This window comes from Symphodus melops (assembly GCF_947650265.1).
Source record: "Symphodus melops genome assembly, chromosome: 19".
Taxonomy (NCBI): Eukaryota; Metazoa; Chordata; class Actinopteri; order Labriformes; family Labridae; genus Symphodus; species Symphodus melops.
In genome coordinates this window covers 9455806-9474351 of record NC_136709.1, presented here as the reverse complement: position 1 = coordinate 9474351, position 18546 = coordinate 9455806, and the positions used below count along the sequence as shown (strand labels likewise).

At 42.0% G+C, this 18546-nt stretch overlaps 1 protein-coding gene across 11 annotated transcripts in view; it reads right to left on the bottom strand.

Annotated features, from left to right (window-relative positions):
- Positions 1–18546, bottom strand: part of LOC306841018 (AT-rich interactive domain-containing protein 1B-like) — a 202035-nt gene that overhangs the window by 49152 nt on the left and 134337 nt on the right. For all 11 annotated transcript variants that reach the window (XM_079370636.1, XM_079370628.1, XM_079370637.1 and 8 more), the window contains one exon: positions 3099–3396. In XM_079370636.1, coding sequence (XP_079226762.1) covers positions 3099–3396 — 298 coding nt within the window. The remainder of the gene's footprint in view (positions 1–3098; positions 3397–18546) is intronic.

The window sequence follows — 18546 nt, the reverse complement described above, 5'->3', positions numbered from 1 at the left end:
GCGTCCCGGGAGTGCTCAGCCGTATGACATGTCGCATCACTCCACTGAGTGAGGTTGACCGGTGACAGACTTACACACACACACACGCACACGCACAGAAAGAAACACACGCACATGCGCGCACACACACACACAAGGTATTAAAAATTTCTCCTCTGCAAAGCTTGCGATGACATTTGTCAATACTCCTTTATGACTTCAAATAACACTAAACGTGATAGACATCAGCGAAAAAGAAAAAAACAGACTTTTAAACAGACTAACAGAATATATATGACTATACAGCTCACGCATAGAAAACATTATTCATCCCCAGCAGGGAAACTTATATACCACCTGGTCAAATCAAACTCAAAACAAATGATATCGACAGTAAAATCACAAAACACAACAAGTAAGTAAAACACAAACATCATTAAAACCAATTGAGACCTAATTTACAGCTATGGATCAGAGCCATAACTAAAAATCATTCATTAAAATGTCTGACTGCTGCTGAAACAAAGGACCTTCTAAGTGTTTCAGTTGAACACTGAGGCATTACTCGTCGCTCACTGAAGGAGCTTCTGAGTCAATTAAAGACTGCGCAACGGATTGTCTTCAAAGATCAGAACCGTTCAGGGGAGCTGAGACAGAAGAAAAAAAAAAAACCTACCTAACAACATCAATGTGAAAGTTATTTCGATGTCATCCAATGGCTGAATCTGTTCAAGAAGCATATGCAATACTAATTTCCCTACTGACAGTTGCCTTAATGGACCAGAATGCAATGCAGTCACAAGACATACTGTGTTTAGACTTTTTCTTGACTGGAGCTCAAACTACTTGTCAAAAAACTTTAATCTTTTCATACTAATTAAAATATTATTAAAGGCAGTCTTATTCTATTCATTTATTTATTTTCACTTTGAGGACGGCCTTGTTCTAACAACTATTTTCTTATAATGACAACAGAAAACAACAAACACTCACAGACACGCACAAAGACATAAACACACGGCGCGCCTTTCTCTCCGTCTTTCCTGCCTCACTAACTTGTTCCAAAGTCAAACGACAACATTAGCCAAAGTGTCCTAACTTGTGATGAAGTGTTAGAAAGTGGAGCGTTAGTAATCAGATGTGTGCTAACCACATTAGTTCTCCTGTGTCTCTCTTAGGTTGGCTGCTCCTTGATCTAATTCAAACTGATTGTAGTACAGCCGCTAAAACATGCCAGATGTTACTCACTGCTCCACGCTTTATCACCATTTATTTGGCACAGGGAATATTTTAAAATATTTTCTTATTAATCATGTCCCAGCAATCGGTTTCGCTTCTCATCTTTGCCGCCTCATTCCGGATTCTCGTCAGGATTCTTGGCACGAGCGGCTGGAAAAAAAAAAAAAAAACCACTGTCCCAGTTTTTCATTAACGTCAATCACCTCAGTAAGCGGCTGCGTGGAAAGAAGGAGGAGGAGGAAGAGCAGGCATCAGGATCTCACTCAAGACATTTTGCCCCGCCTCGTCAGAGTGACTGACAGGCCTGAGACACGATGATGCTCCGGTCAGCCTTGCAGCCGGGCAGAGAGGTGGCGGTGTGACAAGGAAGCCCGGCGTGGACGGCGTGCACATAAACACACTCCCAAGCCAGTCTGAAGCAAATCAAATCCACACTCGTTTATAATGTTTTGTGTTTATCTAAGTGGTTATGTGCTCTGCTTAGCCTCTGGAGACAGACACACACACCATGAATTATCTGATAATCCTGTCCTCGTCTTGTTTGGGCTGCCATGTGTAAGATAAGGACACAAAGCAAATGGACAGATCCGCACCACCAGAACACCTCAATTCATTAACACTGACAATGGAGAGGAAATCTTCTCTGGCACATAAATGTTGGAAATACTTACAATTGACAGGTAGTAGCAGGGAGGCGGCCTTTAATCAAATTCCTCTAGAATGTAGCGGAGTGTTTCTACAACATCTTGATCAAAGACTTAACAAATCCCTCCTATGCAAGGACAAAAACCGTGTGAAGAAAATGAACGAGACATATTCCATGAAGTGCTCTGCGCTCAGTTGTAATATTCTTCAGCCGTCTGAATTAAGATTTCAAATAGGCCTGAGATATCAAAGTCTAGACGTGCTGGATAGATATGATTTGGTCTTCTGAGTGCACTCTGCTTCATCCTCTGTCCGTACTGGCAGAATGGAAATTGATCTGAAAGGTATTATACTGTGAGTTGGAGATGAGGAAAAAAAAGAGACAATATTAAACCACAGTGTTGCTCTGATTTATTTTAACTTCTCGAAAAAGAGACACAAACCGTGCTCACTGAAAAAGCACATTTTAATTTGAGTATTTACATGGACACGTTTATTTTAGGTGATTCTATGAAATAAAAAGGTAGTGATTTGTTTGTCTGTTTGGCTTCAGGTAGCTGTGGTGCAAAAAACAACCCAGTCTTTTAACGCAAAACATTTAAATTTTATTTGTGGAAATGTGTATACTTAGTCTGCATCAGGGTCAGTTATCTACATGACCTTTTTAAAATCCTCTTTAAATGCACATATTTAAAAACAAATGAAATGAGGCCGAGGTCTTTAAATTGGAATAAAAACGGAAAGGTCAGGCAGAAATGGAGTTCTGATGACTGAGGTCTGTCTCCACCTGCAACAAGTTTCACCGATGAGACTACTTTCTGAATGATGAAAGTTTAATTCGAAAAGCGTATCTTAAATGAACCACATGGGACAGGAAACTGACACATCTGGTGACACCCACAATCAGTGATGTCACAGCAGATATTTTTTAACCATCTGTCAAAGGAACTAAAGCTCCTTTGACATCACAGACTGGTGTGTGTTGCCTTTTGTTTCGAGGCATGAAGCAATTTCCCTTCAAGCTATAAAGCAATTTACAAATTTCTCAGGGACTCTTACACGGTGGTACATGATGTAAAATGCAGTGAAGTACCTGGTGAGTGTCTTGTTTGTGGTGATTAAACTAATACAGTTATTGTGCTGTTAAGTTGCACCTTTCATCAGGACAAAACCAGATGATCTCGATGTATGTTCACATTTGCATATGTATACAAAGGCTCGGACGGCATCCTTACCTGCTGCTGTGTTGTTGACAGAGGGTCCGCTGGCAGGAGAGATGGGTCCTGAGCCTGATCGTGACTGCTGAGACTGAGTGGAGCCTGCAGGCGAGCCCACAGGGGAGGGAGAGGGCCCGCTCCTCTGGCCGGGGAGGTGGGGGGAAGCGTGGGGAGAGAAGGGGGACTGTCCCTGGTTGCCAGCCACCCCCTGCTCCCCTTGGCTACTGCTGCTGCTGGAGGAGCCGCCGGCACTAACAGCTGAGCCCAGACCAGCTTCCGTCCCAGTGGGGAGGTCATCAATTGAGCCGGACAGATCCTGGAACAGTAGAAAGGGACTTCCAGTGAGTATTTATGATGCTCGCCCAGGCATCTTATCAGAAGTGACATGCAGCAGGAGGCAAATGAAAACGTGAGCTCAGGCAGAGATACTATCTTCCTGGTAAACATGATGATGTCATGATGAAATATCTCAATTGCAACAATTTCAGAGGAGTTGAAATGTGACGGTTTGTTTGACATACTGCATGAGCACGTCTTGAAAATTAAGGAGTGAATCACAAAGATGCACCCTATTTCTGATGCTTTCATAAGACACTGCAGGTTAAAAGGTGGACTCAAAGGGTTCGACTTCTCCGCAACCTACTGTACTCACAGAAATAGAGTCTCAGCAGTCACAGTGTCTGTGTCAAATATGACAGAGGAGCAGAAACATTACCCAGAAAAAGCTACTACTGTACAGTGGCTGCTGTGGTGAAAATGAATTGTAATGGGCTTTCATTCAGACCAAGGGTGAGCTCATATTACAGCTCTCGTTCCCTGTGGTGAGCAAAGAACTTTGTGTGCATGTGTGAGTATGTGTGTGGATGTTTGAGTGTTCACTTAGTAGGTACTCCCGGTCCTGAATTGATTCTGCGGAATCCCCACCAATACTGCACACAGATTACCGACTGTATAAAAAAGTCACGTGTGATGGTAAGTAAGATAGAATGAAAGTGAATCGAGTGTCAGTGGAGGTAAAGAGAAATTCATATTTGATGTGATCTCATCCAATGTGGTGGCTGCCCCAAAAAAAACCACACCACACATTTGGACACACACATACACACACACACACTTTGGATTGTGCCCCAGCTGGAGCTGAATATGGGGGAAGTCACCTGAAAGTGACCCTGGCTTTCTCGCTGGGTGCTGGCTTGAGGGGGGATAGGAGGAGTTGTGGGTGTATGGCAGCTGATCCTACCTGCTAACCCGGGCCTCTGACCCGCCACTACTGTCCCACCTGAGTCCTGTGATACCATTACTGTCACCACAGATGTGTCTGTCTATGTGCACTACAAGATAATATAGAATAATAATAATAAAAAAACATATATATATGGACATGATTTCAGAGACTGGTTAACAGTTTTGTTTACCGTTCCTACTGAGGGTAGAAAAAGACATCACGAACACTGCATTTATACAGAAAACTACACACAGAGTATAAGTGAACTGACCATTTCTTCAGGTGTCTATCATACTGATTTATAATGTGAAATCAGCACTGACTCTCTCACCTGAAAGATTTTATTTTTTATGTGAAACAGTCACATTAAAAGAGACCACCGGCAAAAAGATGAAAAAAATGAAATATGACAACTTCATGAATCTAGTCCTTTATAAGGGATTAAGATTAAGACAGGAATGAAAGGAAATACAAGAACAGGAGTCCATTATTGAGTCAATGCAAGAACAAATGGGGTTTACATTTGTATGAAATGAGCTATACAGACTGAATTGATTTGAACTGCACTGACAGTATGCAATATCTAAGTCTTTTACATGACAAGCTTCATGTTCCTTTCTTCTTCACAAGTAAGTCGGCTGTAAAAGTAGCTGGGAAAAAGACTCACCAACAACAGCAACGTAGACAGTTTGTTCTGTTGATTTCAAACTGTTGTCATAGGGATTCTCTTCACATAATGTGTTGCTCATAAATTCACGGTAAAATCTTCAATCTTTATCCTAACTTAATCATTGATCATTGACATTAAGTCCAAAACAATGGTATCTGTTTGCATGTATAATCAAATTATTCAAATATGTAATGGAGACTTTTTTAATAATAGGGCTGGATGTTAAAATGATGTTTATCATAATGGCAATACTTTGACTTTAATAGCATCAATGTGCACTGCACGTGTGAATATGAGGATTTTAGCTCCTGCTGCTCTTTCAACTTGACTTTGAAGAAGGCAACAATACCTTAGAAATCAAGATGGTGAAGAAGTGACATCGTTTAGTGATTAACATATCGTTTTTTGAGTTTAAAGTCAGTTTAAAGTATTTGTAAGGTTGCCTCATTAAGTTATTGTAATGCAGGATTTCATGGTTCATTTTCTGACTGTTTATGTAGCTCTACAAAAAAAGTTTGATCTTCACATACAGGAACACTAAATCCACCAGCAGAACCATTTACCAAACCTGGCATGTCTTGAATGCATTGGCTGTAACATCAAAATGGCTTTAGTTTTGAATTGATGCAGCTCTGTCAGGAAATCAATTCATTGTCAACAGTGCAAACTATCTTTTCTGTTTTCCTGAACACCATGTTTGTTTCATATAAAAAGAGAGACAGGCGTCCCCCTTCTATCTCTATCCATGCATAGCTGAGCTTGTGGAGCAGACAACCGCGTCAGAGTGGCAGTCGGTCCATGGCTGCTTGTTTTGGTTAATGCGATCTCGGCGGTGACACACAAAGCCTTTGTTTTCCATCATGCTGCTGTGAGTGCCCACCCGCTCTGCCAGCCTGCCAGTCTGTCGCCTGGCATTATCTTCCCTCGCTCCGCTGAGCACATGGGACCAAAGCTTTCCTCCTTTTCTCCCTATTTTATTTTATTTTTTTTCCTCTTCCTCACCCGTGGTTCCACTCCCTGTCTTAGCCAATCGAGTCACCCAGTGGTCTGAGCTGAGTGATGTAATGTGCTGCCTCCACCAATAGGCATAACTGTTATTTACAACTGGCTGGCTGCCCTAGGTGCATGCCATTTGACATGAAGGGTTACTGTTGGAGGCAAGGTAACCATGACAATGACTTTTCTGAAACACTGAGAGTTAGCCTGTTGTACATCTAGGCCGTTAACCCACAGGCTAAGTGTTTGAATGGATTGGAATAATTGCATTTCACCTAATTAGGTGTTGTTGCCAGCCTTTCCAATGGCAGTTAAGGGGTGGGGAAATGTTTACAAGTAATTTGTTTAGTGGCTGTTAGGGATCTGGATTATACACATACTTGAGCATAGCTGTGTGGCCAAAGACCAAAAAAGTAGCAGCACTTTCTTACATTAAAGGGTGGGAAAGCTTAACACCCACACACTATAAACATGTTCGTAGTAAATACCAATTAAAGCAAGAATGTGTTTGCTATAAAACTACTTTACACTCAATTCTTTTCAAGAACCAAGAGATTATTGTGTTACCTGGATAACTGTCTGCAATGTAATCATGTGTAAAGAATCAGAGCCAGTTAACCAGCCAGGCAGGCATGTGGTTGGAGGATCCAAACGCCCAACAATCTGGGGCCCCAATCCAAAGTGGCCCAAATCCAATTTGTTTGGCTCGTGGCTGCAAATTGCTCTGTGCATTGAGTCTCCAAATAGCTGTCAACCACTCCCGCTTGGCGTCCTGTATCGCTTAATTCGCTCCTAGAGCATGTAATTGTCATAATAAGAAAAATATTGAGGTGATAATAACCAGTTACTTTGAGATACCCCCTGCCTACCTCAAGACACGCACACACATCCAGTCGCATATGCACACATAATGGGCCACGACTGCCATCTACACATTTCACACAACATTGGAGAGGTAGTCACTCGTGACCCTTCACCTCGCTGGTGTTGGCGCCTGCCTGCACGATCTCGTCTTGAGTTTGTGTGTGACAGGCGCACAGGATGCTGGGCTGTCACAGTGAGACATGCTTGAGCACTGATGCGGCCGAGGGGACGGATGAAGCGACACACACACTCCCCATCCCACCCCATCCATCTCTCACTCATTCTACTGACCTGCTCTCTCTCTCTCTCTCTCTCTCACACACACAAACACACACACAGACACCAGCAAGGTATGCAACATCAGGGTGAAGCAGGAAGCTGTCACATCCAGCAGACTGTGGGACTTTTTCCCCCTGACCATGGTACTGATGTTGTCTCCTCTCACCACACATCAGGAATTAATCAAAGTTGCTATGGTAGAAGGCATCAAAAACATGTGAAAGAGAGAGAGAGAGAGAGAGTGAGTGTGTGTGTGTGTGTGTGTGTGTGTGTGTGTGTGTGAGAAAGTGGTTCTCTGTCTAGACAGGGAGGAGCCAATGACTGCAGCTTCCTGTGGGCTACAGGAAAGGAAAGCGACTGGAAAAAAGTAGCTACTTGTATCTCTAGCTTTCTCTTTCTCTCTCTCTCTCCCTCTCACACACTCTCTTGTTCCCACACTCAGACACACACACACACACACACACACACACACACACACACACACACACACACACACACACACACACACACACACACACACACACACACACACACACACACACACACACACACACACACACACACACACACACACACACACACACACACACACAGACTCTCACATCCGTATCTATTTTTCTGTCGCTTCCTGTCTGCATGTAAGAGCGACAGTAATGCTTGGGGCTCTGGACCAGATGGCTGGCCAGCTAAGTAGAGCCTGAAATACAAACTTAAACACAGTGACTGAGCACTGTGAGCGCTAACCATTAACAACAAGCGCTGTGTTGCAAGAAACTGCATTTGAACAAAAAGACAGCAATGATTCACCATGAGATATGATTGACAAGCTTGCACCCTGGGCAATATCTGAATATAATTTGAAAATGTAAAAGCAGCTCTGCTCTGATCATTTCAAAGGTTTAAGTTGTACCTGAGTGTTAACAATGACAAAGCTGGATATCACTTTCAGGTAAATCAATTCATGACCTCCTGGGTGGATCGTTTTACTAGTACAGAGTGTCTATCTATAAGTCATACTTAAAAACATCCCTTCAAATATAGATTATTCAAGACAAATGGTCGATATCAGGATGTTTCTGGATTATGCATGTTGGTGTTGCATTTTTGAAATGTCATTTTTTTCAGTACCTCGATGTAATTCTACTATTATTAAACAAACAGATCGCTCATTTGAAAAGAATTATCTTTAAATTGTAATGTTTGAGGAATAAAATCGAATGGATGGAATTGGGACGATATGTCCCACCATGACCTCTCCTTTCTTCTCCTCGTCTTTAGATCAGCTCCGTCTCTGATGAAGTAATGATTTTAGCTTCTACCCACCTGCTGCTGCCATGCCCCCCTTCTACCTGCCCCCCGACTCATAATGTACACCAGACCCCAACTAAATCACCCACTAGTTAGCACATCAGCAGGGGAGATCAGGGAAATTAACACAATGCCTGTGCTCTTAGAATAAATGTGTGTATAAACTGCTGAAACTGTGTCTTAAAATAGTTCTGCATCCATGTACACTGATATAGTTATGAGTGTAATTGTTCCTCTCCGCACATGATGACATCACTTCTTAATTTGATTGCAATATAAGCCTGTGAAACTCAAATCATGTGAACATTTTAAAAGTTAAATGTATTTGTAGCTGTAGCTCCGTAACGGAAACTAAATATGGATAATTGTAATATATAATTGAAATATATATATATATATATATATATTATATTATATATTAGTATATATATATTAGTTTTAGCTGAATGAGAATTAAAATACTATACTAAATATAAATACTTAAAATGCTTTTATACAGAATATAGCTGTACGTTGACATGAACAAACATTAATAAAGCAAAGACTTGAAAGTAATTGCCTCATCTTTTAAATAGGAAACACTAAGGGAAGTCATCTGTTTGTCAAGGAACAAAATCTCTATATGTTTAAAGACACATTCTAAAAAATATCCTTCAATGTTATTTACTGAAACAATTTCCATACAGGATTGATTTTTTGCATGTGCATATATACACAGTATATAGACTGTGTGTTTACACAGGTCAAGAGTATAATACATTATAATGTTACACATAGCGACGATTGTAGTGCACTTTACTGCAGTACAGTATATACAGAAATAACACCTCAGTGGGCTCAGAGGCGAGTTTTAATCTCTGTTTCTCTTCTCTGGGTAAATATGATGATGTAAACTGTAATTAACTCCAACAGCTACCGTTTGTAGGCCTAAGGGACAGGTCTGCTCGTGGCAGCACTGCACTCATTTATCGGCTCCGGCCGCTGTGCTTTCTATCTTTATGGCGCACTGGAGACTGAGAGGAAATGCTATTACACAAAGATTTTTTTATTTTTTTTTTATCCTAGCCCCGAACCGTCTATGAGGCAAAATCCAAATGAAATGCCATGCAAATGAATCCAAATGGACTGCTGAATGTGTGTGTGTGTGTGTGTGAGAGAGTGAAAGAGGGTTTTAATGTGTTGCCCCATGTAGAGCACCAACTGTAATACCCTTCACTAAGTGCTATTAAGTACAGAAAGAAGAAGAGAGACGAGAAAGAGAGAGACTTAGTGGAGGGAGATTTAACACAACACCCACGCCATCATTTCTTTTTTGATGTCAATCAGCTGTGATGCCTACCAAGGCTGGAATGATGATGATAATTGGTGATGATGATGAGAATTGATAGACGTTATGATGATTTAAGCGCTACAACTATAAAACAGTGATGAAACGTGCCTGCTCAAAAACAGCACTTTATATCAACACACATGCTTTAATAAGTGTTTGTAAGAATGTGTGAACAGGCTGTGATTGGGGTATGTCTCTGCTCGATAATGTGTGTGTTTATGTGACTGGGATATGTTAATGTATGAGCCAGTGTGTGAGGAGATAAGAGTTCTCAAGCAGAGACTCTGCAACCTCCTGAGGGTCTTTCAGTTAAATCCTCAGTGAAGAGAGGAGGCACAAGGCAGAGATACTCCAAAAGCAGGCAAGGGCACTCTCTGCCATCCAAGGGGAGATGTTTGCCACGCCGCAGGCTTGCCAAAAACCCCATGAGGTTCTTTAGGCTAGCACCCAGCAGGCGCTCAAATATCCCAACATGCCAACCCATGGATGTCTGTGTTGTGCCACGAGGCAGGGGGCTGAAGGTTCCCATCTTAAGTGCTTGAAGTTTCTATCAGTCTCTGACTTCACCCTAAGACTACCACAGGTGGAACACCGTCACCCCGACCAACCAACAGCTCAGAAAGTACAGAGAGACCCGGTCGTAATGTAAAAAAACAAAAATCTCCCTATGGATTCAGGATCTTTACAATAAGTCCTCTAAGCCGAGGTAAAAAGCATTTCTTTATTGCTTCCTCCTGGCCGGCTCACAAAGCCTCCCTGTCTCTCACCAAGGACTTTATGTGTCTCTTCGGTTTTTATACAACGAAATGTGAAAATAGGGTTAATGGCATTCACTTTTAGACACTTTATCCTCTGAGGTGTGCTTAGTGTTGTTATTGCTGCACTTATAAACACCAAAAGACATGATAGCAGTTGTGTGGAAGATGAAAAGTATGAGCTGGAGATGGATATGTTCACACAAATCGCAAAACCAAAATATGATTACCATAATATAAAGCCATCGATTCTCATCACCACTACATGAACTGTCTGACCTGAGTGCAGTTGCTCTGTGTTTGCTCTATGTTCTTAGTACAGCTATGGCAACACCACTTAGACAAACCCCAAAAAGAACTATACAAACACAGTTTGTCTTTTTGGATTTGATTTTAGAAAAGATCATCAGCAGGCTTCGGAGGAGTTACAAATACAGTTTTTGTTTTTCAATTTAAAATCTAGTGGTGTAAAAGTAACAACCCCCCCCCCCCCAAAAAAACAAAAAAACAAACATATTCTAGTAAAGTACAGATACTCAAAAAATGTACTTAAGTAGAGTACTTAAAAAATGTATGTTGTTGCTGTCCACAACTTCCCCCAACTTTATTCTGCAATTGAACCCACCATGATGTAAAGGGGTTGCTGTTGTTGCTCTGCTCACATGCAGCTCACTACATCTCTTTTTAAAACATGGTGCAAGCATTGAAATGAACAGTTGTTGTAGATACTGCTCAGAGAGGTAATAACATTTAGGAAACACAATTTTGATGAACAATAGGCCAGTTTGTAAAAACTATTCATTACAACTATTTGTGATTAGAAAAACACCCTTTTTAGAAGGCAACATGGTTGATGGCAGTCTTTTTTTTTTTTTTTTTTGCTCTCTCTGTTTTTGTTATCTGGAACAAAAGCAGCCTTAGAACAAAATGTTCAGGGCTTTCCAAAGTTGTGCGGTGGAGAGCCGCAGCAGCACTGAAAACCAATTGTGCTTTTCTATTCAATTCTGCTCCTGCACACTTCACAAAGCCCAGACAATCTCTTGATAATACCACGGCATCCCGATAAGAGAAGAAGAAAGCTCTCTCTGTTTTTCACCTCGAGAACCAAGCGGAAAAAACTCAAAGCAGTGCTGGAGTAAGGCGTGAGGGTCAAACAGGCGCGTGGACACCTGACTCAGGATTTCAATAGATTCTCTAAATCTGGTGATAATGCTAACAGTAACTCCACCGTATTAGCAATTATTGCTTGTTGTAAGATAGGGGGCTCAGTGAGTGATAACTGCCCCGGCTCTTAAGCCTCTCATAACGTGGAGATATGGGGCGGGCCACATTGAAAGGGACATTTGAGGCCCTATTACTCCTAAGCTGTTAAAGACGCCCAAATCTGGCGCTGCTTGTCTCCAAACCAGAGGGATTAGTGTTGAGTTTCACTCCGATTTCCCCTGATAATATGCCAAGCTGTAGCAGTTAGGAGTACTTATCAAGTGGGCCCTGTTCACTTACCCCCCCAACTGTGTTCTGAACAAATAACAATAGCAGCAAAGTGTCTTGAACATCCAACACCAGCCTTTAAGTGGCAAAATAAAGGTGGCAGTTGGCACTCTTTGTGCGACCAGTTAGTGAAGCCTAAAATGCCAGAATGCTAACCTACCCAGGTCCAACACAGTTTCACATGCTGAGTTCAGTCAAGGGTATTCTGCCTACACGTGTATTTAAATTTGGTTTCGTTTAAAATGGCAGCTTTACAAAAAAAGGAGACAGGTTGTATGTATGTGTAGGCTGTTCAGCTTTCTATTCATTAATACGCAAAGTTCTTTAAATTTGAGTTCTTGTTGATGCTCAAGACGACTACTAACCTCCTTCCTTCGAACACACAAACGCCAGACACAAACACTCACCCTGTTTGTTCTGCACGTATTGGTTCTGCTAATGTTTTTATTTATGGCATTCCAGCATGACATCCTGCCATCCTCCTACCCCTCCACTCACCCAAAAGAGAACTGAAAAAAAAAATGGTGCATGACAGAGAATGTGCGAAGTGTGTGTGTGATAGAGAGAGAGAGAGAGCGAGAGAGAGAGAGAGAGAGATGGAAGGAGAGGAGCAAAATAAAGAAATAAATAAAGGGCCCAAATTCCTCATTTCTAATTCAGCTGCTCGTTCAGCTTAACCTCTCTCTCCTCAGCAATTAAAGCGCACGCCACATCCTTCACGCTGCGTACAGCCGAGGCTAAATAATGCAGGGGGCATCCAGCACCCGCATCCTTTATCATCCCAAATGACAGCCATTTGCATATCTCCCCAGTCAATTAGAGCGCGGCGGAATAATCAGCCCATAATTGGGGGAGAGCGTCGGTAATCACCCGCCCTGGCACACCGACAGGGCCATTGGAGGAGCGAAGGGGGGGGGGTTGTGTATGGGGTTGAATGTATGCGTGTGTATGTGCGTGTGTCAGGGAGACAGTCCACTCGACTGCAGCCTCTTCACTTCAAACTAACACGTCCAAACAACCAGTCGATGTTCTCTCTAGTTTCCTCTTACGCTCCCTGCTCTCCTCATCTCCACTGCCCCTTCTCCTCATTAATTTGCACGTAACAGCGTTCTTAGTCTCTTCTCCTCAAACGTGTTATTTCTATGTGATATCTTTCATCAAAATGGGTCAGAAAGTGACTTTTTAATAGCATAAAAAGTAACACATGAATGATGGGTTTCATTCCCGGATGCTGTTCATTCTCAAATGTTAATTGCCCGCCATTTAAAAAAAAACACGACTACTGACCTCCTCTTCAGTGTCACTGCTTTTATGAGCCAGATTTGAGGGTTCAAGATCACTCATGTAAGTGACAAATTAGATTTTCAGGCCAGCAATTTTGTCTGAGGATTTGCCAAAGGTAGGCTTTTTTTTTTTTGCAAATGTACGAGTGATTTCTTCACATGCCATGCGTGCACTTTAGAAAAATCTGCGCTGACTGTGGAGCAACATGTTTTTCACCCGTTTGTGCCTCTGTTAGGAGAGCTACGAAATTCCTTTTCCATTTCTTTTACATAGCAAGACATGAAAAATGCTTAAAAATGGCCAAGAACGACGTGAGAAAGACTGCTCCGAAACACCAGGGAGAAAATCCCCTGCATGTCCCCTTAAGATGTAGGAAATCAAAGTCTTTTCATGGGAAGTTTTCTGGGCAGCTTTGAAGTACCGTTGCCGCTCTGCTTCTGTATTTCCTGCTAAAAGGGGAATGACCATTTTTGTGAAACAACGTTTCCTTTAATACGCTGTAACCTCCCATTCCTCAGATGCTTTGGTGCTGTCCTCTGAACGCGATAAATGAAAGGAAGACTTGAGAGAGAAAGAGGGGTTGACAGTAATGGGTGCGGTGGAAGTGTGTGTGTTTGTGTAAAGGAACATCAGAGAAAACCCAAGCAAGGTTAGCTCCCATCTGCAGCACCATCCTTTTGTGTTTCCCCAGCTGCTTTCTTTTCCCACTTGCCTTTGTATTTACTCTACCCAACCCAGTTCAATGTTAGCCAGTGCCGTCTCTGTGGTGTTTCAGCCCACCGTCGCTTTTCAAAGATGAAACGCGTGCCATTCACGTCTCCTTGATAGAAGTGGCAAGAAATAAAAGAGGAAGTTAGAGCTTTGGAAGGCGTGAATAGGGAGGAAGGCAAGGATAGCAAAGGGGATGATAGTAATGATTTGTTTCGATCTAACCTCCACATAGGACTTCAGTCTATTGTTGGTGAGGGGCCGACCAGAGTAACCTAAGACAACAGAGTTTAAACAAACAAAAAAGCCTCTTTTGAAGGGAAAGACTATAGAAAACACGAGTGGCAGCATCCTTTAACAGCTCTCCCTGTCCGCAGAGGAAGGACATTGATTTCTTTTTACGCTTTTTTTTCATTTTTTTTTTTTAGAGGGGGGTGGGGGGGCTTACTATGTTTAATCCCCCATTCCTCTACTCTCAGGGGATCTGTGGCATTTCCTGCCAGCCAGTTGGCCGTGTGCTGCAAAGACTTATGCATCGCTGTCAAAATGACTGGGATCAAAAGAGTGAAGAAGAGAGGGAGGGGGGGCTCTGGTTTAAAGGGGTCTTCTTTCATTGGCGCAAAGAAGAAAAAAAAAATCCACCATTGGATGCGCTGCCTGTCAGCCATGGTAATCCATCAGCGGCCCAACAGGTGATCAATACTGTGATTGGTGACATTCTGCGAGATATCTGGATGAGATCTGTATATTTTAGTTGGAGGATGAATTTATTAATCAGAGAGTCTGATTCATAGCTGATCATCTGTGTCAGTGCTCCATTACTTTCTGCACTCATTTGTTTGACATGTCAAACATGAAATTCTGTCATGTTTTATTTGAATTACAAGAGGATTTGAGAATGCACCTGTAATGTGAAAGCTCAGCTGAGTCCGTGTTTAACACATTTCTTACGGAAACACCTAAAACTAAATTGATTAAGTAAAAATGGGTTCAGTTATGAGACGATCATCCCAAAAGGGACCCTGAGTTACAGAGATTTTGATCCACCTGGGAGTACAACTCACCTCCTCTTTTTATTCTAACATTTGGGGAAAAAAATCAGTACAATGTGGAATTTTCACAGAAAACGTTCACTGTGCAAAATACAATCATGAAAAAGAAGTAATACATAAAGAATAGTGAAATCTTCTGAAACTTCCTTTTGAAACTTTTGAAATAGCTATTTTGTAATTCTGCCTCCCCTTTTTACCACTACCACCGTTTTATAGAGTTTATTCTCCACTGACACTAATTGCAAGGAGAAAGCCATTTCACTACAAGTTTCCCTTTTTTTATATTTGAAAGTTCTCTTCTAATGTTTTAGCAAACCTAAGTGTTGATATGCAGGCTTCATAAAATATTTTGCTAATGAACGACCATGACTTTTTCATGACTTTTCTGTCTTTAAGAAAAAATGTCATAACCATTCATACCACTCTGAAACGTCTCTTTAAACATAAAAAGGTAATGACAAACTGTGTGTGATGGTTAGCTCATGGTCACTCTGATGATCTCCACCATACTTACAAATACCAGTGTTTAGTCACCAAACCTCGAGTCTGAGCCAAGTTTGAGTCACCAAAGAAGAATCTAATAAAATCAAAACAACCTTAAACCCACCTTTTGTATTTAGAATTATATACTGATATGACTTAAAGAAAACAGACACAAAAGATTGCAGATGGGTGTTTTTGTCCAATTCGCCCAAATTTTAGGGTGAGCTGTCTGTGTCTGTTCATAGATTTCCTTCCCTGACTCAAACGTTGTCTCATTTAATTATGTGTAGTGTTTGCCATCCTGGATTAATGCAGCATGTCTTGCTTCCTGAGAGCCCATTCCCATCCTCCATTCAGAGGTGTTGGAATTCGAGCTGTGGGAGACATGTGTGAATAAGCAACTCAGGAAGATGTCAGGGGCAGTCTGTCCTGAAACAGGTGTCACACGCTCATGAAACACAGACGTTTTCAGGCCTAGAAAAGTTTCGGAAAAAGAAAGAAAACTGGAATAATTTGGGAAAAGTAATGAAAAATTGCTCCTTAAGTGACAGCCCACAACACTGGTTGAATCCTGATCTTCTGCATGTCCTGCTCTGACTAATAAGCAGAGCAAGGCGGCCACACATGCTCTCTGACCACAGAGCTCTGCCCCCTCTTTGTGTGCCAATGTTTACAATGACAGGTTATCTGCTGAAAAGGCTTGCCTCTGTGTCACTTGAACCAAGCGCAGCATGGATTTTCATTTGCATGACAACAGGTGTACTAACTGAAGTTGAATTAAACTGATGTCTCGCTTTTTTTCAGTCCAAGATGATCAAAATAAGCAGGCTGTATTTGTGACTCATGGTCAAAGGAGCAGCTGGAAATGCCATTCCCCCTACAATGTCTTTAAAAATCTCCATTTCATATCATTTTAGTATCAAATATGTCATCACTCTTTTTTTCCATGATAAAGTCGAGACATCCATAAGCGAAAAAATAAATAAAACCCATGACAAAATGCATGTCTGGTTTGTTGAAAAAGGCAGAATAAAATGTTTGCAGTGGGCTGTCACACATTCATAACTAATGGAATAATCTCCCCATATTGTGTGTCTAATCTAGCAGTCAGAATAAAAAGCAAAAAAGAGGAAGTGTGTGTGTGTGCTGCCAAGTATGTGTTAGTGAAGCAGAGCGACATGAGAGCACGAGCTGACATGCTCACATACTGCTTGATTGACATGACACAGAGCTTGTCATTAATATTAGTTAAAACATACTTAGGTTAAAAAAAAAAAAAAAAAACCTAGATTTTTATTTCAATGTACAGTAAACAAACACTGTCTAGAGAATGTTTGGTTATGAAAATGTAAAAACTCAAAGTCGTTGACGGGTCAGGAAAATTTAGAGGCAAAAATGTGCATGAAGTGAACCCTGCTAGAAATGTTGCAGCAATTTTCAGAACACACAATTTGTACACAAGACATGTGTGTAGTCAAAGTGTTTTGTGTTGACTTAGAGTTAGGGACTGATCGGCAATCAGGGAGGCAGGGGGCTGTTATAACAATAAAGAGACAATATGATTCTCATTTCAGGTTAGTCAAATCATAATTTCTGGCAAACACATCACTCCCACTCTCACACTGAAGGAGTCACATAGGATGCAGCCGCTCTCTCAGGACCGGCCATGCCGCCGACGTCAGCCTGCATTTCATCACGTTCAAACAAACTTTTTAGCACTGAAAACAAATTGGGCTCACCATCAAAGAGACTTCTCAAAAAGCCATTTCTCTCTGCCAGTTCAAAAGAACCCCGGTTGGTAAACAGGCATGGAGAATTCACAGCGCAAGATATTGTAGGAGGTACAAACTGCTGGAGCTCCACCACAACAAAGGCAGAGAAGGAGTGGAGGGGTGTAATTCCTCACACACTCAACAAAAGCAAGTGTGACTGACTGTCCATGACCAAAATACAAAACAAAACGAAAAAAAAAAAAAAAAAAAAATCTCCTTAATTGGAGAAGCTGTTGTTGTTTTTTTCACTTCAAACCTGCTCCATATATTTTTTTTTCCCATCCCTTGGATTGTTCGCCGCTTAGTCTGCCCTTGCCCTCTCTGCCTCCCTGATCTCTCTCTCTCTCCTCCGCTCTCGTTTTTTTCTTCTCCCTTTGCCTGTTTCTTCATTAAAAAAACTCACTGCGAGTTACTGTGGCCTCCGACTTAAATGAGAAGAGAGAAGGAGCTGCAGGAAAAGAGAGACGGGATGAAGAGAGGAATGGGGTGAGGAGAGAAGAAATGGGGAGGTCAGGAGGGCCTTTTGTGGTTTGTGAGTTTTCTTCACAAACAGACAGACATCCCATCCCTCCATCCACCTCAGGCAAAATCTCATTTGTCGAGGATTCGGCTGAAGAGCAGAGGATGGCGAGACAGAGAGATCGAACAAGAGTAGCGTGAGCAGACAGGAGCCCGCCTCTCTGTCCAGCCGCCATTAGCTATGCACAAGACAAACTGCTGACACAAAGTCACGCGGCTTGCTGAGCAGGGACTTGTGGGTAGGCAGAAGGAATCCATCCCTCCATCCCTCCACCTGTCTATTGACATCCCTGGCTCTCCCTTCATCCGCCTCCGGTTTTTGCAATTACAATCAAACGGGCAGCATCCAGGCCCCGGAGCGCTGACTGACGGCTTGGATTAACGGAGATGTGGAGAGGCCTTGGGATGCTGTGTGTGTGTGTGTGTGTGTGTGTGTGTGTGTGTGTGTGTGTCTGTCAGCTAGTGCCGTCTGTTCATCTACGTCTGTGTACTACATTACTCTGTATGTGCAGCATGTTTCAGCATCAGAATCGATGTGTGAATTTTTGTCTGTGTCTCTTTCTGTCTGTCAGTTGATTTTGTCTCGTATGTATCTGTGTGTGTGTGTGTGTGTGTGTGCGTGTGTGTGTGAGTGTGAGTGTACTGTATTAATGTTCAGAGTTGGTCTGTCAGTGTAGAATGACAGGCAAGAAAAGTGCATGGAATAATGCATCAACAAGAAAACAAGTGT